Source organism: Lycorma delicatula, chromosome 5 (assembly GCF_047948215.1).
Source record: "Lycorma delicatula isolate Av1 chromosome 5, ASM4794821v1, whole genome shotgun sequence".
Lineage (NCBI taxonomy): Eukaryota > Metazoa > Arthropoda > Insecta > Hemiptera > Fulgoridae > Lycorma > Lycorma delicatula.
This window is the reverse complement of record NC_134459.1, coordinates 159,372,513-159,398,960: the sequence shown is the minus strand read 5'-3', so window position 1 is coordinate 159,398,960 and position 26,448 is coordinate 159,372,513. Positions and strand designations below refer to the sequence as shown.

General features: G+C 31.1%; 1 protein-coding gene across 2 annotated transcripts in view; it reads right to left on the bottom strand.

Moving 5' to 3' along the window:
- Positions 1–954: 954 nt before the first annotated feature.
- Polr1E (RNA polymerase I subunit E) overlaps positions 955–26,448 on the bottom strand; it is a 43,937-nt gene continuing 18,443 nt past the window's right edge. The window contains exons 4-7 of one of the 2 annotated variants that reach the window (XM_075367420.1): positions 25,673–25,868; positions 21,990–22,208; positions 15,036–15,161; positions 955–1,079 (exon numbers count right to left, since the gene is read on the bottom strand). In XM_075367420.1, the coding sequence (XP_075223535.1) occupies positions 986–1,079; positions 15,036–15,161; positions 21,990–22,208; positions 25,673–25,868 (635 nt within the window). In that variant the 3' untranslated portion in view covers positions 955–985. Of the gene's footprint in view, positions 1,080–8,986; positions 9,368–15,035; positions 15,162–21,989; positions 22,209–25,672; positions 25,869–26,448 lie in introns of those variants that run through there. The other variant, XM_075367419.1, reaches the window with a different exon arrangement.

Here is a 26,448-nt window from a genome sequence, read left to right as displayed (position 1 = left end):
GTTTCTGAATTGTGTAGGGTTTTAATACCTTATTCAGCATTTGCAATCTGCCAAACTTGTGATAAAGGTGACTACAAATCAAAGTTTGATCTCCCAATCCATCTTTAATTTAATTCTTAGATTGTCTCAAGTATATCTTGCAATTTTTCAACTATATAAACAGATTTTCTAAAAGATAAAACCTCCAAAAACAAAACTTTGCTTTGTAATTACCATATTTATTTACAAACAGTTAGTATTCTTCATAAAAATGTAAAACTTACCGTAAATTCAATTTACAAAAAAAAATTGTAGCTGCTAGACTTACACTGTCTTAAGAAGTAAACACAAAAGTAATTAATCAATGAAAAGCAAACAATATAATATATTTTTTAACAAATTCAAATAATGAAACATGTTAAAAATATCCAAAATCAGTGAGAAATATCTATTACAAGTAATTGCAGTGTGAATATTACAATCTACCTGTAAAACCATGTCTGTAAAGCATACATTTAATTAAAGTAGCTAACGGTTACCAAATCAGATAACCTACAAAAAATGCTGCTATATAATGCCTACCCGGTGAGTATCTTTTCAAAACCCTTCAGGTTTTCAAAAGTTGCTCACAACACTCACGTATGCTTTTGTCATTCAGAGAATTTCTACAATAGAATCGCGATTAAATCTTTGTATGACAATTACTGAATTTGTTTCTGTAAACCAGTATAAAACGTTTTTTTCTCTTGTGGCAAAGCCATGGTACTGAAGTTCAGGCACATAACAACTTAGCCTGTGCAACAGTCAAAGCTGCTATCTGACAGAAATGGGTAAACTAAAAACTTAATTGTTGTTGCTTCAAGATTATGCATAAAACACTTGATAATGCTGCAAAATAAAAATATAGTCCTTTTTTGAACACCCAGTATACTAATAAAATTTAGGGGTTGAAATTCTACTTCTCATCAAAAGGTAAAGAAGTTGATCAGTACCTTATCCTCTGAAGTTACAGTGTTCTATCTAGAACGATCTTAAAAGTTGTTGCAGGGTTTCCATACTTTTGACTCCCATTGTATAATGAAATTAGTATTAACAAACCACTGTAATAAAATAAAAAATTTAGTTGGTGGAGAAAATATCTGTAGTGAACTTAATTACTTAACAGACACTTTTTTATTTTTAATGTTAACATTAAAATAAATTAAGAGTTAAAAGTGGAATATCATTGTTCTTGATTACAATAAACCAATACTTCCAACTTTGCGAGTTATTTTTTTATATATTATACATTTTCAAACCAATATGCATGTATTTATTTACATGCTCATATTCATGCATGCACATGTACATATAAATATTCAAAATTATTCATTTTTAATAATCAGTTACATATATTAATTAATTGAACATATTTTAACATAAAAATATATAGTGCGATCATTTTATCATGCACATCATGATATTACTCAATATAATTCCACTAAGGATTATAATGTAGAGATACACACATTTGATTTGATTCATGGAATGTACTTAACTGGTAATGTCTTAGAGCACGTGTTTGAAATGTTCAACATTTTCCTAAAGGTAGGTCCAAACCCTTAACATCACATCTTTTGACACTCTTTGTATGGTATCAGGGCTAATGGAGTTTATCTCTGCAATAATGGGTCGCTCCAGGTCTTGTATGTCCAGGAGCACGTTGGTTTGCTTGATAAATCCCCAGAGGAAGAAGTCTGGTGATGATAAGTCAGGGGAACGAGGGGGCCACAGACCTTTTGAGATCATGGTATGACCAAACATTTCTTCCAAAAATTCCATGGTGTTTTTAGATGTATGGCACATTGCCCCATCTCGTTGCAGGTAACAATAGCATTCATCAGGTTGGAGAAGAGCTTCAAATTGCATAATTATTTTCTGGTATGCCAGATTGTCAAGGGTTTCATAAAAAAAAATATCAGGCCCAGTATTTATCATCAAGAAATTGCACATCAAACCCACCCCTGCCGTCTGTAAGTGCAATGATGATTCATGTAATATCTGTTATGATTATTGATATAACCACTAAAGCAGAAAATATGCCTGATCAATAAAAAACACATTATCTAGTACGCTCATCCCATTACTTTCCACCTGGTTGATAAACCACTGGTAGTAACTTATTCTTTTAACTGTGTCTGGGGGTTTTAGTTCCTGTATGCATGTAGACCTAATTTTTTATGCAATATTCCTGTTTTGGATAATAATTTACACAAACTTTTCCTTGGAGACTATCTGAGTAATTCACATACTGCGCAATAAAATGATCATGATTAAATGAATATGATGTTTTTTAATAGCAAAAGGGATCCACTTTTACAGCCTAGTAACTAACTGAAGGTGTTCACAAAAGATATCCTGATAAGTTTATAAAATGCAATATTAAAATAAATTTGGTAAATACTGCAAATAAAAATTAATAGTTTTGAATTTTAGATGTGTATATATATATATATATATATATATACACACACACACATACATATATATTTTATATTTTGAGTTACAGTTGACTCTTGATAAAAACTTAATGGTGGTGGTATTGACTTAATAATGTAAAAAAAAATTAAATAAATACAACAAAATATAGCTGACAATAATTTCTTCATCAAATTAAAAATATATTTGAAAATTCTAACAAGAAGTAAATATTTACACATATTTTATACGGGATACATTTACATAAATTAATGAAAATAATAATTTACAAAAACACCAAACTAGTTGGAGATTTTTGTTTGAAAATATATCAGGGATATCTCTAAAGTAAAGACTGCTGGGAAATTTCTCTCCTTAAGGTTGGCAAACCTGTGTCATTCATGGTTATACTAGTAATGAACACACTGCATTGCTGTCTATAAGTTGTCGTGTTTGAGTGTCTTTGATTACATATGAGTTATTATGTTATAAAATGAATAGGAAAATCTATATTGCTGCCGACTGTGGAATACATTGTCATTAGTTTTTTTAAACCATCAAAATGTTAAGCTGGCTGAAATCCATAGGCAGTTGGTTGCTGTGCACAGAGATAATTTAATGAATGAAAGAAATGTTCAAAAATTGTGGGAAAGGTTTAGAAATTACAGAATTAATATGCATGATGAAGAATGTTCGGAGAGGCCCTCGATAATCACTGAGGACTTGCTGAAACACGATGATGAAATCAGAAAAGATTGTTGCTCAACGATTTCCGACCTGGCCCTTCTTTTAACTGATATTTCAAGAGCTGTTATCAGTCACATTGTTCATGATCATTTAGGCTTCAGAAAGGTTTGTCCACATCAGGTGCCACACATCTTAAAGGAACATCACAAAAAAAAATCCAAATGGGATCTGTTTTGGAATTTTTGATGCACTACTTATTTTTGAGTTCATTTTTTAACTCAAAAATGAGTTCAAAATGAACTCATCACCTTTTGATGAGTTCCTTAATTCAATAGTTACCAGCGATGAAACACAGATTTCGTATTACATACCAGAGAGAAAACAGCAGCTGAGTGAATGGCATCATCCTCAATTACCAACCAGACCGACAAAGGTCAAGCCATCTGGATGCAAACTGATGGCCACAGTCTTCTGGGATCGGTTTGGCATACTGCTTATTGATTTCATACCGCATGGAGCCAACTATAAATCCAGAAGCCTACTGCAAAACTGTATGTAAATTACAGCGTGCCATTCAAAATTATGTATTTTTACACGATTACGATAAATAACTGGTTTTCAAAAACTGAATCTCTTTTTACACCCCAAAAAACAGAGCGAACTGATGCCTGGGTGTGAAGCCCATCCACGCCGGGCTGAGCAGTTAGTTAAGGACATACAATTATTAAAGATAGAGAAAGTAATATAGTCATCCAAACCTGAATGACACAAGAAATGAGAGCTTTCAAGCAGAAAAGAAATCTGCTATTATCAAATACAGATCAGATTAGAAAACAACGTTTTTAATTGTACAGTATTGGATAAATAAATTTTATTTTAGAATAATAATTTTTTTTAGTACCTTTTGTATCAGGGTTAATTAATTTTTTAAATTTATTTTTCATCTATTAAAATTATAATATCTATTATACCAATCCAAATAACCTTAACAGCATTTGAAACAGCAATTTCAATAATTCAAGCATACGTATTTGCTACACTTGTAACTCTAAATCAGATCTAATCTTAATCAGATTAGAAAAAAAACGTTTTTTGTGGAGTCGAAGGCTTTGTGAAGGTGTAAAACACGTTAAAGAGGAAATGTAGAAAGACCACAGAAACCTTTGAAATTTAGTGTTAATAGCAGAATGTTAAAAATTAGATAGGCCGATAAAGTACGGTATGAACAAATCACAAGATGAATCTGAGAGGAAAGTAGATTGTGGCAGAACCTTCTAAACAGATGAACTGGATTGTTGGTTATATATAACACAACCAGTTCAAGTTAATCTAATCAGATAGTGACGTAAAGAAGGTAACAATTGTAGAGAAAGACAAGTTTAAAACTGATAACTGAGGACATAGGCTGTAAGAAACATTGAGATTAGAATATTAGGTCTAACAAAAAAAAAAAATTGAAAATAGTAATAATAAATCACTGATTGGTTACTCCAAAATATTGAAAAATGAAACTAACTATAATTTAGTACATTCGAATGTTTTAGTCTGTGTATATATATATATATATATATATATATATATATATACACACGAGGTGTGTGAGAAAAGTAATGAGATTGGTTACACTGCGAGCGATCTGGCAACGCTGTGTCTACCGGTTTGTTCATCCCTTCCCCATGCTACGTTTCAACTCCGTTCAGCCAGCATGTTATTTTTGAGAGCACCATCAGTGAAGTTGTGTTTTTGTTGAGCGTTATGAAAATGGAGCATCGAATTTACAGCGACGTTGTGCAATCAAGTTTTATGGTAAACTTGGGGACTCCTCGAGTGTGACCTTTGAATAGTTAAAAAAGGCCTATGGGGAACATTGCTTATCAGAAGCACAAGTTATCCGCCGGCACAAATCATTTTTGGAAGGCCGAGAACACGTTGAACATCAACCTCGCTCAGGGAGACATTCAACTTCAAAATCTGACGAAAACGTTGAGCTTGTGAGGGTTCTTGTGAGATCAGACCATCGTTTAACAACAAGGATGATGAATGAACAAATTTAAACGCTTTCATCGTACATCAAATTTTGACAGACGATTTGGACGTGCGAAAGGTTTATGCAAAATTGGTGCCGAAAAACTCACAACGGAACAGGACAATCGAAGAAACGTGTGCGTTGATCTTCTTGAGAGGATTGACAATGGCCAAGAATTCTTCAATTGTGTGATCACAGATAATGAATCCTGGATATTTGAGTACGATCCTGAAACAAAGCAGCAAAGCGAAGATTGGCACACTCCGTCATCTCCTCGACCGAAAGAATGTTGAATGAGCAAATCAAAGATCTAAAACCATGTTGATTTGCTTTTTTGACAGTAGGGGTATCGTGCATAAAGAATTTGTTCCTCCAGGACAAACTATCAACCAAGTGTTTTACAAAGGTGTCCTTGAAAGGCTCAGGAAAAGAATGATTCGCATGAGACCAGACATTCCAGACAAGTGGATACTTCATCATGACAATGCCCCGTGTCAGACGGCCATTTCCATCAGGGAATTTTTGACCTCAAAATATATTCCGACGGTCAACCCCCCTATTCACCTGATTTGAGTCCTTGTGACTTTTTCCTTTTCCCGAAATTGAAATATGTCTTAAAAGGACGTCATTTTGGAACTCTGGAGAACATTCAAAAGACTGACTGACAAGTCAAAAGCCCTATCAGTTGAAGCCTTCCAGCATTGCTACAAGGAGTGGAAACGACTCCGCCAGTGTATAACTGCCCAAAGCAACTACTTTGAAGGGGGTAATATTGTTGTTTGAAAAAAATAAAAACTTTGGTAAGAAAAACATCAGTCTCATTACTTTTCTCACACACCTCGTATGTAGTATATATTAGTCAGTCAGCTTTAGAGCAAAATAGGCAATTTTTTAATAATTATTATTAGTAAAAGAAGCTATACAAAATCCCGTTATGAGTGCCAAAATAATAATAATAATAATCTTGATGTCTGGGAATTCTGAATTTTACAGTTCAGATCTTGATGGCAAAAACAATTTCTACTATAGAAATCAATAGCAAATATCTTTTCACTTTAGAATTAGAATCTATACACATTACATATGCACTTTAATGATTCTGACTTTCAAGTGAGAATTGTAAAATGCCTTACCTTTGTCAGGAATTAACCTAAAGAGAACCAGATAATTAGTCAGCATGCTAAGAATTGAACAATGTGATACACAAGACTTAGCTAAATGTTATCAATTGTAAAGTTGAGTCATATAAACAGAGACGAAACTTTATAAAATTTTCTTGAGAAAATTTATATCACCAATTACGTATCCCAAAAGAGATAATCATTAATTTTGATCAATTATGAATTATCAGTGCAGCTGTACACTTAGAGAATCTAAAAAAACTTCAACAAGCAATAGAAATAAAAAAATTAATATTTTATTTTTATATCATAATGCTTTACCTTGCACAGTAATTTCAGCAATTTTGCTGAGAAACCTTTGATATCCTTCCAAATATCCTTACCTTACATAAAATTATTTCCAATGCCTTCTATATATTGAACAATAACAGGCATAGCACAGTTATGAAAATGAAAGAACTGAAAAACAACATTAAAGCATGGTTGAAGTAATGGGTGGAGAATTTTCTGAAAATGGAATAAAGAAGCTTCAGAAACAATATTGAAGTCAATGGTGATCTAGTGGAAAAATAATAAATTTATCAGTAATAAATAATAATAAATTTACTTATTTTACTTGGCTTGATAAGATAATCTTATGTCCTTTAACTTCATTTTTTATTTCAAAATGGACTTGTTTAAAAACAGAATATTCTACATATACTGGATACTTACACAAATTACATATTCATCAATTTCCTTGTATATATGAGGTCTGTAAATAAAGTAATGAGACTGGTTCAGAAAAAATGTTTATTTACAATCCAATTGTACATGGATTCTATCACCTTCAAAATAGTTCCCTTGGGAAGCCACACAACACTTTAAACGGTTTTCTCACTCTTCATGGCAGTGTTGGAACTCAAAAACCGGAATATCCTTCAGATGGTTGGTTACATTTTTTTAATGTTTTCTACTATTCTAAAAAAGCGTCCTTTGAAGTGTTTTTTAAAGTCGGAAACAGGAAAAAGTCACAGGAACTCAAGTCAGGTGAACATTGTGGTTGAGGAACTACAGGAGAATGTTTTTCTTTGTAAAGAACTCATTAATTGACAGTGCAGTGTGACAAGGTGCATTGTCATGATACAGCATCCAGTTGTCTGATGGCTGGTCTCACATAGGCAAGTGTCTAAAAATTAGACACAGGTTTCTGCTCTAAACCAAGCAAAAATAACAAGATAGAAAACATATACTCACTAGGAAGATTAAATCCTAATCGGACCAAATATTAACCAGATTTTTAAGAATTCTCTATCAATAATTCTCGAGAACAGAGATCAGAATAATATTCATTTAAATGATTAAATGTAAAATCTTTGAACAACAAAATAAAAACATAACTTTTTTATCAAGGTGAATTTTTTATTGGTAATAAATAGTTGTGGATTATGAGTCTTCCACCTTATGTCATATTAGTGAAATTAATAATAAGAAAAGACACATATTACTCTATTGCTGTAAACCAATGAAAGTGGTCAAGGTAAGAGTGATGGAACTATAAATTGCAGCTGGTATTGATGAATATGAACCATTTCTGTCATGCTTGACAAGTACTGAATAAATAGGCAAACGTCAAAAATATGATTAAATAAGACTTAGGTAAGTGTCTAAGCATGAAAGACATTATGTTCAATGAATAGCTAATACCTCCATTATCTGTAATTGACCAATAACTTCATTGTTTGAGAGCAGTCAATTGACAATGATCAGGAAAAAAGTTCCAGTTAATACTAAAACTAGAATAATATTAACAGTAAAACAAAGATTATTTGTATAACAGCCATGCCTTAACAATAAGTTACCAACTTAACTAACAGTAATAATATTTAAATTTATTAGCAATAACAGCAGCACAAAGTTACAAAACTGTTAAAACAAAGTAAGCGTAGGACATGTTACCTCATCAGGAATAACATTATATAACAGCTTATATAACATCACTACTACTTCTGTTGTACATATATAATTCATTTGTTAATACTTTTTATAACACTCGGATTATGCAGTGTTCTAGTTAGTTATACTGCAGCTGCTACTCTTTTACTTCATTTAATTAGAAATTTACTTTCTACTGAAGAAAAATATTGTCGGAATAAGTAAACAGAGCTATTTCTTGTAAACTTCTTAAAAAAGTTAATTAATTTAGTGACACTACATTATAGATAACTGTAATAATTATCATATTTAAAATATTATATATTGTAGACAGTGCTGCACGGTAAAACTGTTCCTGCTTCATTAGAACTTTCAGTACCATTCTAATTTTAAAACTATAATAAATACATAATCATATTAAATGTAGTTTGTCATTGTACTGTTCCACAACTAAACCATTACAATAAATTTTCTTTTTATGAATAATTCTTCACCAAAACATCTTGGAATGTATGAATATGATATAGAAAAATTAGCAGGTAAGTAAAAAATTAACAACCTAACCCCAAACTAACTTAACCTTTGAATAAAAATCAATACTGCAATCTACTATGAAGTTTAGCTAATAGTTTTATTAATCTGACAATATTAAAGCAAAATGTCTTAAAGCAAACTGTCTATACCTAATTTCATACTCTGAGTGCACCACAGGCTGGACTGTAGTTCACTGTAAATTAATTAAACATTTAACTGATTACAACTATACATATGAATAGTTCATAGTATACAAAAAATCTGCACATGAATTTACAATAAAATAAATCAAATTTATTATTTTTTTACACTTAGAATAATTATTTTACTATTTACAATTAAATTAGTTAAATTACATTAAAACTGTAATTTTTTTTAAAACAATTTTATAATCATTGTATGAATTAAAAAATAAGGCACTATAATATACCTCACAATATTCTGTACAGTTAATATAACTGTATATAAACAAATTAGAACATTGATTATTATTTAATTTTTTTTAAAAATCAACAGTTATTTTTTCGAAGGTCTTTTTCGACCTCTTGGTGAATTTAACTGATATCCATTAGGCAAGGGAAACTGTAGTTTCCATGCTTTCTGTCCATATAATTGAACAAACCCAAGTGCTTTAGAAACAGTTATTAATCTGTAAAAAAAAAAATATATATATATATAAATTTGAGATTGTACATAAAACTGATGAAATATAAGCATAAAGTAATTGTCATTTGATAATAAATTAATAATTTTGGGAAGAAATCAGGTAATCTTCACAGATAGTAATAATATTCACAGTAATTACCTGAGATTAACCCATTTTTACAGATAATTTATTCATTCTACAATAGGGTGGTAAGAGAGTATATAAATTAGCTGAGTTATCACCAACTAGAGTTCTACTCTCTAGCAGTACAGAGTACAGAGGTTCATTGACATTGTAATTTTTGTCTTACCTATATGACTTATCACTTGTCTTCTCCCTTTAAAAATAATCTGTATGGCTGTTGTATGAACATCATTTGATGTTCACAGTGAACTCCTGAGAGTTACTGTCAAGTTTATCATGCTGCATATGTGTGGTAAACAACTCTTCAGTATATTTTCCCCAGCTAAGTTGAGATAACGTAAGAAATGCATCATTCTTGTCAGAAGGGGTACATTAATTGTTGACATTATCTATCCCAGTTTTTCTTATTGCTGCTTTTGATATTTGCTTTACTTTAACCTTCCTTTGAAAGGATCATTGAATTAAAGCACACTGTAGAAGCAAGGAGAGCTTTTATGCAGGAAAAATGTCTGCTAGTATATGAGAAACAGATCTAAAAAATAGAAAGATATTCTTAAAAATATTCATGAGGAATGCTGCACTTTAATAATGAAACATGGACAATAAGAAAAAACAGAAAGGAAAGAAATAAGATGTTTAAAATGTGATGTTACTGGAAGATGTTGAAATTAAGTGGGTTGATAAAATATGAAATGAAGAGGTCTTAAGATGATTAGGTGAGGAGAGAGTTTTGTGGTGGAATGTTGTGAAGAGATGAACTAAAGTGGTAGGCTATTTAATAAAATAAGATGTACAGGCTTAGTTCATTTGGAAATAAAAGAAGGTGTAGAAGATAAAAACTGTAGAGGAGAATAGCATCAACCCAGCTAATCATTTGATGAAAAAATAAACAAAAATGTATACATACATGTATATGATGTGTGTGTGTGTGTATGTGCATGTGAATGTGTGCATGCACAGGCATGCAACATAAAAAAATAAGCATAATTTTTTAATTACACATGCTATGTAATTTTAACTGAATTTCTCTTTTTCTCACACGATGGCAGCATTGCCTACATTATTTTTATACAAATATTATTAGCAATATTAGATGCTCAGTTCAAATCTGGCAGCTGAATAATCAGAACATATTTTATTATGATGATTATTTTTTCTGTTCATAAATGACAAAGCAAAGGATTTTCATTAAATTTTGCTTCAGAAATGGAATGTGCAGTGAACTGGAGAAGATGATAAAAAAGGCTTTTGACAAGGATGTTATGTCGACACTAAGAATTTATGAATGGTACAAACAGTTTCAAAAAGGCAGAAGATAACAAAAGGTAGGATATCCTAACACATTGACAATCAATGAAAATATTGACAAAATAAAGGATAGTGTAATTGATAACCAATGAATCAATATTAGAGAAGTTGCTGAAGAGGTGGGAACTTTTATGACTTGGGTGAAACAATTTTAACTGACACTTTAGATATGAAATGAGTGAAAGCAAAATTTCTTCAAAACTGTTGAATTAAAATAACTTTACGGTTGAATAAAATAGCTGTGTCAGTTACCAGTAAATTAAACAATTCCTTTGATTTATATATTTCTACAGAAGAAACCAGTTTAATACCACAAAATTATGCTGATTTAGATAGAGATATGAAGAATTAATCATTAAAATAAAGGACAAAATGAAAACAGTTACATCAACCCAGGAAAAAATTAATATTTTAAGTTTATTACCAAGCAGCTGGAGCATTCAAAAAAGTTAAAATGAGTTTAGTATTTGTCAGTATTTAGCCTGTCAATTCAAACAATTAGTTAAAACAAGTGGAATTTTGCCACAAATCGGCAAAAAGAAACTCAGTCACGTAATTGATGAAAATGTTACTAATATATCCTAGATTTTTACCAGAATGATGAGCAGCACAGCCAAATGGTGCCAGGCAAGAAGGATTGTATCTCTGTAAGAAAACTGTCAGGAAGAAAATTAATATTCAAGAAAGGCTTATCTTATGCAATTTAAAAGAATTGTACACAGCCTTCAAAGAAAAACATAATTTAAAAAATTGGTTTTTCAAAATTTGCTGATTTAAAACCTATATTTTGTGTTGGCTGGTGGGTCAGGTACTCACCCTGTTTGTGTTTGTGTTACTCACCAAAATGTAAAACTCATGTTATCTGCTCTAAAAATGAAATCTGATTATAAAATTCTTCTTTCAACCATGGTATGTGATAAAAAAATGAAACTTGCATGCTGTCACAGTGTGAAAAAAGTCCAGGTACTAATGAAGTGCTCAGACTACTGCAAGAGAGCTGGGATGATTTTGATTCAGAAATTATTCTCAAACAATGGTTTCTGTTGACCGTTACTTAGATAAACTTGAAAATTTGAATAATCTAAAAAGGTATCATTTTGTTCAAAGAAACAAGCTAATTTCCTCAACATTAAAAAGGAAAACTTGGAGGATGAATGTATTATAATAGATTTATCTCAAAATTTTCCTTTTGTGATACATGATGAAATCTAGTCATATCACTGCTCAAAAACTTATGCCACAGTACATCCATTTCTCATATATTTTAAAAAAGAAGGAAAATTACAAAGCCAAAGCTACTGTGTGATTAGCGAGTACTTGTAGTACAATATTACATCATTCTTCTGCTTCCAAAAGCAGGTTATAAATAAGTAAAAACACTGTTACCACAAGTTAAACAACTTTTTTATTTTTCTGATGGCTCCTCAGCCCAATATAAAAAAAATGTCAGAAATTTGTGCTTTCAACAAGAGGATTTTGAAATCGCAGCTGAATGGCATTTTTTTGCCTCATATGATGGAATAGGATCATGTGATAGTATTGGTGGAACTGTAAAAAGGACTATAACTAAAGCAAGCCTTCAAAGGACAATCAAATTGTTACACCTTCTGAAATGTACAATTATTGCAAAGACAATATTAAAAATATAATATTTATTTTCTGCTCTAATAAAGATGTTCAAGAGACTGAAGAATACCTCAGTTCTCGTTATCAGTAATTACAACAGTCCCAGAAACAAGAAATTTTCACAGTTATGTTCCAACAAGTCCAGGTGATCTCTGAATTAGAAACATTTATGTTAGTATCAGTACACAAGGACACTAGTGTTTCTGATTGCTTTAAAGGTTTACTAAATCCAAAATGTAAAAATGATATCTGCTGCATATACAATGGCACGTGGTGGTTAGTCGAAGTCATTGAAGTCAAAATACATGAAAATGAAGAGGAATATCGAATACACTTTTTCCATCCGCAGGATCCTGGTATTTCATTCAAAAAATCATTGAAAGATAATCAAACACGGGTTCAAATGGAAAATATTTTAAAGATTCTCTCGCGTTCAGAGCTTTTTCTATCAACTATTGGAAGAGGACGGACATAACATTACACCAAAGATGAATGAGGACTTATCAGTTCTACTCAATAAAAAAATGGCAGGAGCACTAAGTTATATTAGTTAAGATGTTATCAAAAAGTACAAGATTTACATAACTTCCATTAGCAAAAGTAAAATAAGGCAAAAGAGAATCGAACAACTTGTTAATGTATTTGAATTACCATTTTGTAATTATTAATTTATCATTCTGTATTTCATTATTTATCATTTTGTAGTTGTCTATTTATTAATATCAATTTATTCATTCTAATCAGTTTAGTTATAATTTTTATAATCTGAAAAAAATATATACATCAGTATTATTGGATATGTCGTTTATGGTTAGAAGAAACAGTGTTTCTAACGGCTTCATTACTCATCAACCTCTTTGAGTAACAAAAAAATTAATTTTATATGGTTTTATTTTATTTTAAAATAAATTTTATATGCTTTTTAAGTACATAAAACATACTTACGGCTGTAAACATTTCAGATTTTTGTCACCTGTCCCACATGTGGTTTTTAGGCCTCAAAAATGAAACACTTTCAAAATCTTAAAATTTAGCAGCCATCTTTTTAATGAAGGACACTCAGTAACAGTCCAATTTTCTTTTTTATTACTACTAGTATGTAAGAATTAAAAGGTAAAAACAGGCCTGTTACCTTAAGCCCTTCATTATTTATTTTGGGCCCAAAATTTTAAAAAGCAATTATTTGTAAATGTAACTTCAGTAAACATTATAAGATTTGGTTATGCAACAAAATCAATTTTCAGTACACTAAGATGAAGTTCCATTTTTAGTCTTTACAAAAAGCCCTTTATGATCTCTGTATGATATAAAATAAGAATACTACAGCTCATGGAAAAAGTTAGGAAATAGTCTATTAATCAAGAAAATAATTTTTTTTAAATATAAAAAAAATTTTTTGCCACTACTATTTGGGTAGTTATCATATAACAAATATCACCAAAATCAAAAACAGTAATGGAATAAACCTAAGTGTGGTCAAACAATTCTTGGAATTTGCACCTCAATAACGCTCTAGCTCACACTTTACTAATAATTCACTATTATCCACCCAAAAATAACATCATATTGATGCTGCAGCCTATTCTACAGAAATGGCAACCTGCAAATTCTTCTTGTTCCCACTGATGAAGGGAAAGAATATTAAAAGGGCAATGATTTATGAAAATAGATGAAAAAAAACAATCGCTAAGTGAACAAAAGGCAATACCAAAATAACTTTCTAGAAATGTTTTGAGGATTGGAAGAAAAACACTGGCATAAGTGTGTTGCATCTCTTGGGTGCTACTTTGAAGAGGACAATATCAATTTAGAAGAATAAGTAAATCCTTTTTTAATAAAAATAGAAATTCTAGTTATTTTTTCATCTCCTATATATACACGTATATAACTTCAGATATAAATAAGGAATTGTGCAATTGAAGTGTCCACTAACAGAAGTCACTCATTCATTCTAGTGCAGTACATCAAAATCAAACCATTAAATATATGATTATTTTTATATAGTTATTTTTTTTGTTTAAGTTACTGTACTTTTTTAATAAAACTAAAGATCCACAGAAATATACATCAATGACAATCTCGAATCACCTTTTTATTAAATTGTTTCAGTATACTGTCAACATGTAGATGGTTAAAAAAGTGTTAAAATTCTATAAAACACAGATTTCCTTCTTTTATTATTTCTTTGAGGTATTTTGGTGTATTAACATAATATATCCATTTTTCTATAAATAAGACAAAATTAAATTTTGAAATGTTGAAGAAGTGCTTAATGTTTCATCAATAATATAATAAATGAGAAAAAGAACGCCAGTTATTGTTTTCTTAGTCTGAACGTAGACTATTTGGCGGATCTCATTTTGATATATATTTGAGGAAATCATACTACTTCCATGTTATCAGATTTTTTTAATTATTCAAGAAAATTTTTGTTCTAAAGACCTTGGATAATGAAGGCTTTAAGTAAAAGCAAGCTACACAAATAAATAAACTAAAAAAATACTTTTTAGTGTAATTTAATACATTAATTGTAAAATTGTTATTTAAAAAAAGCACACCTAAGTTAAAAAATAAAAATAGTACTATTACTTACCTTTTTAATGCATAATTATTAAATAAATTTGATGTAAACTCATGTTCTAATTTATAATCAAATGCAATCATTAATAAGACCAAGGCATAACAAACAGCTTTATCTCGCATATAAATAGGTCTTGACCTGGAAAATGAAAAAATGTACATAAAAGATTAATGATAAATAGGAAAAAATGTACAGTTTGTGAGTGACATTGCACTCATGCCTACCACTAAATTGTCACTTTTCAGATAACTATTGTCACTTAACAGATCTATTCTGTAACATTTTTGTCTCCCATTTCTTACCTTGTGTACCCATTAAATGGTGTACTCATTAAATTGAATTAAATATATCATATTCTTCTCATCGGTTATATACATGGAAAAACTGTTAAATTAATGAAGGGTGTGTAAATTAAGACATTAGCTACATGTGAGATCTGGTGTAAGGTTATAATTAAACAAATTACTCCTGCAATGTACACGGGCGAGACAAAAATTATCTATACTTTTTGTTCTACAATCTGTTTATACAAAGGTACGGATTCCACATGTACATCATATTTCTACACAGTCATCTTCCTTGTCAATGCACTTGGTACAGCAGTTCAGAAGCTTGCATATTCCTTCCAAGGTTTTCAGTTGGTCGCAAAGCCATTTTTGCACTGCTTCCTGCATATCTAAGTCTGTGGAAAACTGACGATCTCGCAAACATCCTTGAGTGGCCCAACAGATGAAAGTTGGAGGAAGCAAGATGTGGGCTGCAGGGAGGGTGTTCCACTACCTTAAAATTCAACCTGTTGATGATTTGAATGGTGTGACAAATTGTGTGCAGGTGAGTCTTATCATGCAACAACAACACTTTCTTTGACTATAGACCTTTGCGTTTGTTGCAAATTGCAACAAAAACAAATTGCTGGCTACAACTTGTTTTCCAATATTTCACTGTAACTCATGCTGTTGATGTAGTCCCTTTTCCACGAAGTCTTCTAGTATATACCCTTTGGCGTTCCAAAAAACAGTTAGCATAACCTCTGCCGCCAATGGCTCAGTTTTGAATTTTTTCTTCATCAGAGATCCAGGTGGTTCCACTACATACTCTGACATTTCAATTCTGGCCCTTAGTGATAAACCCCCCATCTCATCACTGGTGACTATTCAAAAATGTGCCCCATTCCTTGTTGAAGTGATTGAGTAAGCGTTGACAGACGTCAATTGTTTAAACTTGTATTCTGCAGTAAAATATTTTAGTAACCATGATGCAAACTTTATGAAAACCAAGCTTGTCGTGGATGATTTTATGGTCAGAATCATGCCTGATATTCAAAGAAGTCACTACTTCATTGATAGTAACTCATCTATTCACCAAAACCATCTTTCAAGCTTGCTGAATCTTGTAGTCTGTGGTGGAAGTTGATAGATGTCAGTTCCCTCTTTGTGTGTTACACTAGTCAGGCCACTTTTAAGACTTCTTTATCCATGAAAAAACACTTTTATGTGATAAGCACTGTCCCTATATTGTGAAAATCTATAATAAATTTCAGCCCCTTTCACCAGAATTTCAAGGTGAATGAAAAGTTAAGTTTTCCCCATATCGAAAAAATACATAATGGAAACAAACACATGAAAAACTTTATTACATTTTACAAAATAAACATTAAAATAATTTCATAACTTGAAAAGTTTTGTTACCATAAATGTTTGAAATGTCCTCCATTTTCTATTATATAGGCATCAATACATTTCTCCATATTAGTAACTACTTTTTTAATGGTTAGAGTACTGATATGGAATAATTCAACTACAATTTCTGCTTGAATCCATCAATTGTGCAAGGATTTCTGGACAATTTTTCTTTTAAATAAACCTAAAGAAAAAACTCTGAGCGAAATCTGCTGATCTACATGGCCATATACCATAAAAAATGACTTTTCCCCCAAAGAATTCACATAGCAGTAACATTGTGTATTTGTTCTGAGGAACATAATTTAGCTTTTTTGTGGCTTTGCATACACTACCTTACATTACAATCTGTTGAGATATCCTTCTTAATTACTTTCAAGGTGAACATGCCTGAGCATCAATTGGAAAGCATGCACAGACATTTTCAAAAGAATTGTCATTTAAAACTCTTGGCTTGCCAGATCAATTTCATTCATCTACACAACTGGTTTCTCTAACGCAAGTGGCTATGGATGAAAATTTTAACTAATTGGGTAAATTTGATTGAAGAAAGTTATAGCAGTCTTCCTGGGACTTTAAAAATGACTGAGATTTAAAATAACTCTCAAGAATTAATGCAGAATGAGACTGTGTAAAATGTATGATAGTCTTTTTACAGCACACCTTCTACTGAAGGAGAGAATGAGAAGAATACTTGATTGTTGTATATGTTATTTCTACATCAAAGATCACCATTCCAGCCATTAGTTCCAACCTAAAAGCAAATTTTCCACTTCAATGGATTAATGAATTCGGGGTTTGAATAACTTTTTACCCACCTTTATATCCTTCCTATGTGAATAAGAGAATTTTTTTCTGGGTACATTAAATACACATTCTGTAATTAATTGATCTTGTAAAACCAAAAATGCATAAAATAAACACGTGCAAATTAAAGAACTATATTATTACTGTATTTATAATTATATAATGAAATCTTACAAATTTGGACTGTAAATGTAAAATTTATAAAAGTGCAAAGTGTATGCGAGTGTAAAATTTGGACTACCTTTCACACTACATAAAAAAATCATATATTGAAAAAGATGTATTTCTTAACACTGCGCATTTTAGTAAAGTAGGTAGTGAATATTTTAGTTATAAAAAAAGTCATAGATATTACATACCAACAGCCTTATCAGTATCTTAAACAAGTAAATCGCTCTTAACCACTCCTTCCTTTTAACAACTTAGTATCATATCTTAATTCACACCTGTCTTGTATATTTTTTCTCCTTGTAATGTACATTTTCCCATACTTATTTTCTTATGTATTTTATAAAATTAAATTTTTTGTTCTCAACCTATACTACATGTTATAAACATTATTATTTACTATGAAGTGAGCAAGGTATGTAGGTAACTGCTTTCTGAACTCAGAAAGCCAAACCACTCAACTTGCGATCCATATCAACTTAAGATTCTACTTGATAATGGACTTTGTGACAAATTTTTTTCTTTTTAAGTAACAATTATGTATTTTTTTTTTTTTTTAATGTTAGCAGATGACTAGTTCTTAAATCTTATTAAAATTAGATTATATTAAAATTACATTTAAGCATGAAGTCATCTTTCAAATTACATAAAATAAAATTATATAAATTCAAACTGATCCAACACTCTACAGCAACATTTACTGGGTACTTGAATTTTAAAATAAAGATTACAATCAATGTTACGACCCAAACTGTAAAAAGTCATCACATTTTTACTTCAAACAAGCATTATCATATTGATATACGTTTGAATATTTTTTTTTATTAATTGAATTATTTTAGAAATGTCAAAAAATCAGAAAATAATAAGTAAAGAAAACAATAAGTTAAAAGTAATTTCTTAAAGTGAGCTAATCTTTAGAATAACTATAAAATATAACATTATTATTACTAATATTATCAGTACTGAAAATTAATAATGGAATACGCCATTACAGCTAACAGTATTCCAAAAGTTCCATTAATAATAACAACAATATTCCAAAAGTTAAAATTTTTTTAGTATAAAAATAAAAAAAATTATACACAGAATAGAGTCAACCTTCACCCAGATGTTTTTTTGACAAACAATTAAAAAATATTAAATGTAGACTCTTAACTGCCACTGACTACACTTTATTTTAAAAGTCTAAATCAATGAATATGTGTGAAAACCACATGAACAAGGGGCAGTCAATTACAAAACAGACTTTTGTCTTTATGGCTCGCATATGAACATGAGTGGACTGAGCATGGAGGGATACTGCAAGTAGAAATATGTGGAACATGGATTGCTCCAATTACCTTGGCATTCATACCTCTCTGGTCAGTAGTCTCTTGCCAGACCAAGAGGTTCCATCTTCAGTTGTGCAACGTATTATTGTGAAGTTTCTGATGAATGAGGGCATCACACACTCTAAAATTTTGACTAGACTCCATGCAGTTTGGAAATATAATGTTTTTAAGTACTCAAATCTATGACTGGACCAGCAAATATATAAAGGAGGTGTGAAACTGTAGAAAATTGGCAACAGTAGGCATACAAGGACAAGGGTGATAGATGATATCATTCAGTCGATCTGTGACCTGACTGAAGACAACTGGCACCTGCAGTAGATGAAATTACTTCGAAAGTGGGTATCATTCATGGAAGTACAGATTCGATTATCATAAGCACCTGGGTACAAAAAATTCTGCAAGGTGGATTCTTAGATTTTGACCCAAAATCAGAAACAGGACAGATAGGAAATTTACTAAAGGCTCCTGGGTCAATTTTCACAAGAGGGAAGATGTTTTGCATCAAATAATCACATATTGAGATGTGTTCTCACTTTACTTTTTATCAAAATCGGGCAAGTATGGATTGGCATAGGAGTGGAGAGTCTTACCCGGTAAAAGTGAAAACACATCCAACAGCTGGAAAAGTCCTTACAATATTCTTCTAGGACTAGAAAAGTGTACTGTTCATCAATTTTCTCCATGAATGTTGCACTGCTGCATACTACTGCCAGCTCTTGGACAAAATGAAAGCTGTGTACAGGAACAAAAAGCCTTGTCAGAGATGCAATTCTCCTTCACAAGAACCGATCTCACACACTATCTGGATAAACTGAACAAAATTTACTGGAAAACTTAGAACATATCCCAGTCAGCCCAGATTTTTCTCTCTGTGATGTTTTTTTTTTTATTTAGGCATTGAAGGAGGCCTGGGAGGGCATTGATTCCAAAGTGATAATACAGCAAAGGAGTCCATGTGCAACTGGCTCTTGAGAAAAATATGTAAAAACTTCAGGGAGAACATACAGAAAAGTAATACATATGTTTTGTGTTTTTATTCTGTAATAATAAATGTTAAAATCTAAATTCTAAACATTTAACTGATCTAAAGTTATTATTTTTTTAAACAAAATAGTGACTAATAATTGATTAAGCATCAATTGGAAATGTAGGTCAACTACATAATAAAAGGTCTTAAAATCTGTTAAAAATGTACAACAGAGAGTTTAAGTTACAATAGGAGGAAATGTAAGATTTCAGTCTTGTGACCGATTATGATGAGTAACAAGAAAGTTGCTTGATAAATGCATACCTAAGAGCATTTAAAATTTTCACTAGTTAAAAAAATAGTTTTAATATAATTTTTATGAATTACAAGGGTGGATCAATATAAAAGAGATTTTTCATTCTGAGTGTGTAAGTTTGAAGGAAGCGAGTGGCTGCTTCTACAGTGCATTGGTGGAAATGTCAGGAGTGGGGAGACTAGTGGTGTCTGCTTCAGAACAGTCTGACAGTAATGCTCATAATGTCAGAGCAACAGGTGCATCCTTCCACTGCATAACACATCATCATTAAATTTCTCGCTCATGAAGGCATAAAACCAGTGGAAATTCTGCAAAGATTGACTGCATAGTTTGGGGATCAAACACTATTAAGGGCTCACCTGACATAAGGAGTTCAAGGAAGGATGTGAACGGGTTGAAAATGAGTTACATGATCACTGTCCTTGAACCCATTACGGAGGAGAACATTCACAGGATTTGTGACCTTACTGAAGGCGATCAAGTCTGACAGTTTCCAAAATTGCATAACAGGTTGGAATAAGTTTTAGAAGCTGTCAAACAATCATGACAAAAGACTTAGGGTTCCGTTAAGTTGTCAGGTGGGTCCCTCGCCTTTTGACAGCAGAACACAGACTGAGATGTTTGCAAGTCTGTCATGAGCTTTCTGCATGGTTTGCAGAAGGGAATGAATTTTTGAATCAAATCATCACCTGCGATTAAACTTGGGTCCATCATTACACACCCGAATTCAAAGAAGCCAGCATGGAGTGGCAGAGGAAGAGTGAGGCAGCCCCTGTGAAACCCAAAACTGGGCTGTCTGCTGGCAAGCTGCTTGCAACTGTGTTTTTTGATCAGGGAGGCATTCTGCACATTGATTTCTTGCATGAACATTACACAATAAATGCTGCTTATTAATATGAGCTTTTGAATGAGGCAAAGGTTGCTTTTCGTTCCAAAAGACATGACTAACCGATTCAAGACATTATTCTCCTCCATGACAACACTCGGCCCCAAACTGCAGCTCTAAATTGTAGAAACTTAGAGGAAATGGGATGGACTCCACTTGACCATCCTTCCTATAGTCCTGACCTATCACCCTGCAATTTTCATCTTTTTGGGCTGCTTAAAGAAGTACTAGGAGGGCAACGATTCCAAGATGATGTAGCATTGGCATATAAACAAATGTCAATACTGCAATTTCAATCTTCACCTTTGCAGAGGTCTTTGTGCTCAATTGACTCCTGAACAACCCTTTTCATTTTACGAAGTTGGAATCAAAAACCTCCCAATACGCTGGGAAAAATGCATTTCCAAAGAAGGAGACTATGTTGAAAAATTACGTATGCATGGCTATTTGATTACACCAAATGTAACTTAAAAAATAAAGTCTCGCTTATATTTGATACACCCTTGTATATCAATCAAGATATAATCTACAAGGTCATAAAAGTTTTTTTGATTCATGTATGTCCAAGTTTTACTATTTCTGTTAGTTTTAACAACTTTGTATTATTTTCAAGAATTATTGTGGCAACTATTTTCATCATACTGTGGCAATTAATTTACTAGTAAAAATAAAGTTAATGGAGAAAGAACAAAAACACCTTTCATGCAATACAACATTCAAATAAAAAAAAATACATATAAACAACACCATGCCATAAAAAAATAGTATTCGTAAAAACTTATAAGAGAAAAAAAGAAATTATATACCTTCCAGTTTTTGAACTAACAGTAAATTCACTCATGACTAGATTACGAATTTGTTTTGACAATGGACATAAATTAAACGAGCACAATTTATTATTTAATTTTTTTGCTTCAGTTGATATAAACCTTAATAATGCATCTGCATACAATACACATTTTACTTTATCCACAGTCACTGTAGGTTTTAATTTTTGTAATGCCTTAATGAAAAACGCTGAATAGCTAGAAGAAAAAATTACAACATAAGAAATTAGATATAAAATTATTGTACTGTAAAATAGCATATCATGATTACTTTAATTTCAAATCAATTAAAAGTAAAATGTTGGGGTCAGAATCATGACTGTTAAAGAACTGCTAGTTAAGGGAAGGGGCTATATAATAAAAAGTGTATCTCTTTTTGCTACACATTTAGAATATTCTGGAAACTTATATACTGTATATAGACTACAATCTGTGTTAAAAGTTTTTTAAAAAAGTAAAACTGAAATAGGTTATTTTTATAGAATACATATTATACTGTTTACTGAATAAATTTTGACTTACCAGGTGGTAATGAGAACTAACTGTTTGCATTTGCAGATACTGTATTTCACAAATATAAAAAAAAACACTTATTTTTATCTTCAAGTTAGTTGTATTTCACTTGAAAGTTATATTAAAAAATTAGAAACACACTTAGCCTAAAAAACAAAATGAACACAGATTCTACAATAAAATTTTTAAAAGTAATCAAATAATGTACCGTATTTATTCGAGTACCCCCTCACTTTTTTTCTTGGAACTGGAGAGAAAAAATAAGGGTGCAGGGCTTACTTGAAACATAGCCTTTAGCCAGGATAATTTATGTAAAGTAAACGTTTTCTTAGAAGTACCTAAATTCAATCACATAAATATTGTTACTTATTTATGTTTATCAATATCGGATGCCGCTTATACAGAATACATCCTTAATTATTAACATCCTGTTCATATTATTGACAGGAACGAAGTTATGGTATTTTTATAAAACTGATTCATTCTGTATGGGCTGCATCCGGTTCTAATGACACTACAGTTACAGTATCAGTTACCCATTGTTGTCTTGTCTATTCACCATAGTCATTGTACTGTTTGTATATGTGGACGGTTATGTGCATTTTATCTGTTTAGTTTATCTTGTAAAGTTTAATATGGTGATTTATTTTAATTACGGCATTAAAATGAGTACAAAAGGACAGTGTCTACGATCTTTTACAGTAAATGAAAAACTGCGCGTTATAGAAGAGGCTGAAAAAATTGGAAATCGGGCGGCAGGAAGAAAATTTGACGTAGATGAAAGCTGCATTCAAGACTGGCGTAAGAAGAAACAACTTCTGGTGAAAGGCACTGATAATAAAAGGGCGTTTCGTGGCTTAAAAGCAAAATACACAGACATAGAAAAAAAATTGTATGACTTTGTTATGGAAAAAAGGAAATGCGGTTATGCTGTCATGACAGAAATGTGTCAATCATATGCTCGTGAAATCGCTAAATCATTGAATAAAGTTGATTTTAAAGCAAGCCATGGATGGATAACCCAATTTTTTGCACGGAATGATTTGTTAATAAGACGAAGACGACCATTTCTCAACGACTTTCAGACGCTTATGAACAAAAAATATTACATTTTCACAAATACATAATAAATCTTAGAAAAGATAAAGGCTATTTGCCTTCTCAAATAGGAAATGCTGATCAAACCCCTGTATATCTAGAAATGCCATTTGACAATACCGTAAACAAAAAAGGAGAAAAAAGTTTTACGATTCGCAATGGTGGTTATGAAAAACAAAGGTGTACTGTTATGCATTGCATTACTTCTGATGGATCAAAATTACCTCCGTACATTGTTTTTAAAAGAAAAACTCTTCCTACTGAACAGGTAAATGGAGTAATCAGAGCACAGCAATCAGGTTGGATGGACAAAACCTTAATTTTAGATTGGATCAGGTGTGTATGGCAAAAGCAATCAGGAGATTTACTTAATGAAAAAAATACCGGTATGCTAGTAATGGATAGTTATCGAGGTCATACAACTCATAAAATGAAAGACATTTTAAAAAAGGGTATGACAGACCAAGTAATAATTCCAGGTGGATTGACATCTCTATTGCAACCACTAGATGTCTGCATTAATAAATCGTTCAAATCTGCATTAAAACAACTGTGCAGTAAATGGATGGCTGATGAAAATTTCTTTCTCACACCTACAGGAAGAATCAAATGCCCAGATATTAACCGGATTTGTGTTTGGATAAAACATGCTTGGGAAGGTATTTCCACGGAATTAGTAAGGAAAAGTTTTAAAAAATGCGGAATATCTAATGAACTTGATGGTAGTGAAGACTATGGCAGAGTATGAAGTAGTGACACCTTTGGCAGAGCGATGTGAAGACAAGGTAACTCTTCTACAGACATTAACAGTGACAGTGATTAATTAAAAATAAAATTCCATATTAAAAAGTATATTGAAATGATCCTTTTCAACATGATACTTTCTTTTCGTTTTACTGGCCTACTGATTCTGAACTAAACTCGTGCTTATGGTAATTAATTATTAATGTAATATTATATTGTAATTTAAATGAACGAATTAAATGCTTTACTTTCTGAATATTTTCGTATTTACATTTTTTTTTATCATATCTGTTGCACTTTAAAATACCAGTATATACTCAATTTTTTTTTTAGATTTTTGGTTCGGATTTTTGGACGGGGGGGTACTCGAATAAATATGGTATTAATAAATATGGTAACTCTAAACAGATATTGAAAAATCAAAACGCAAAAATAGAACAATAAATGCTCATGATAAAATGAAAACTATTACTGCTTCCAATCACGGTGTTCATGGCACTGAATTAAATTATTCTCAGTTGATATGTTCAGAAAATCTAAGGTACAACTAATTAGTTGACAAAATATAGCACATGGATTATTTACATAAGCTGCCGCCTGCAACCATGCTTTATTAGTAACAGTCAGCCTAAAGACCAGAAGTTGGAGCCATCAATGTGATGATGTATCTTGTGCTTTAAAAAACAATTTGTCATTTACCGCAATTATTATTTTATAAATGTAGTTTGTGTATAATTTATTTTATAATAGGCTATTCTGTTTTTATTTCCTTTCCTTCATACGGGATAAATTTAACTCGTGCAATTAAAAGTAAAATTTATGTTTCTTTTCCATTTCCATAATATGGAGTTTTCAATCATGACAAGATTAATTTCTATTCAAATAAATCAGAGGCTGGGAAACCGTATGTTTTAAGGAGGTTATGTTATGTTTCCATTTTTAAGAGGTTCCATTTTTCATTAACTGACATTACATATAATTTAGTTTAAATTAACCTATGAGGGAAAATTGGATCAACCATGTAATGAAATCAACCATATCACATTTTAATCAATCATAAGAACATTGATAATAATTTCTTGTCAAATACATGTACTTTCAAAGCATGTCAAACATTACAAATGTAATAAAAGTTTGTACAAAGATGATAAAAAGATAATTTCATTTTGAAAAAACTTAGTGAAATAAGCAAATAAAATTACTCCATAAAGTACAAAATAAAAATTAACACACAATGTACACATAAAATTAACTAACACATACTATATATAAACTCAGACAGCCAAAAGTTTTTCAACTAAACTTACTCAGAATCAGGTTCTTGTGGGCAACTTTTTAAAACAGACTGAGCAACTTCCGTAAGGCTATCTAATACTTCTGATGATGTAAACAGATCTTCCAATTTATAGATATTTGTAACACCCGTGGCATTAGGATTAATCTTTGGTAATAACATACTTTCATTTCCAGTTTTGTTCAAATCTTCTACATCAACATTAACATCTAAAAAAAAGAAAAAAATTATAGTAAATAAATTAAACAAAGAGAACTACTTCAAAGTTATTCTTATATTAACGCATAAATATGTCAACATGAATAAAATTTATTCAAAAATTTTATCTCATTTTTCATAAATTACATTAGCTTTATTCACATTAAACTTTTTATATAAGTATTTAAGAAGTGATAAGTCAAAGAAATCTCAGTATATTATGTTGTTACCAGCATCATATTCCTTATCAGGATAGATTCTATATCACATATCACTAGGACTGACATCCTCCTCTAAGGAGTAGTACACAATAAGTTCAATTCCAATTTGTACAACAAGCACTTAAAGAAAAAAAGGTCATATTTCAGCTAAATCTAACACACTATTCAAGTTTAATGTACATACAAAGTTATCAAGTTTTGATAACTCTACAGATAGGGGGAAAATTTTTGGAAAATATACAAATAAAAAAAAGGATTAAAACAATCAATCTATAAGAGTTAATAATAAAGTGGTAAAAATAAAAAAAGACATTACTAAAAAAAATATGTTTTACCAATTTTTTTTCAGAACCATGAATGGCTTAAACTG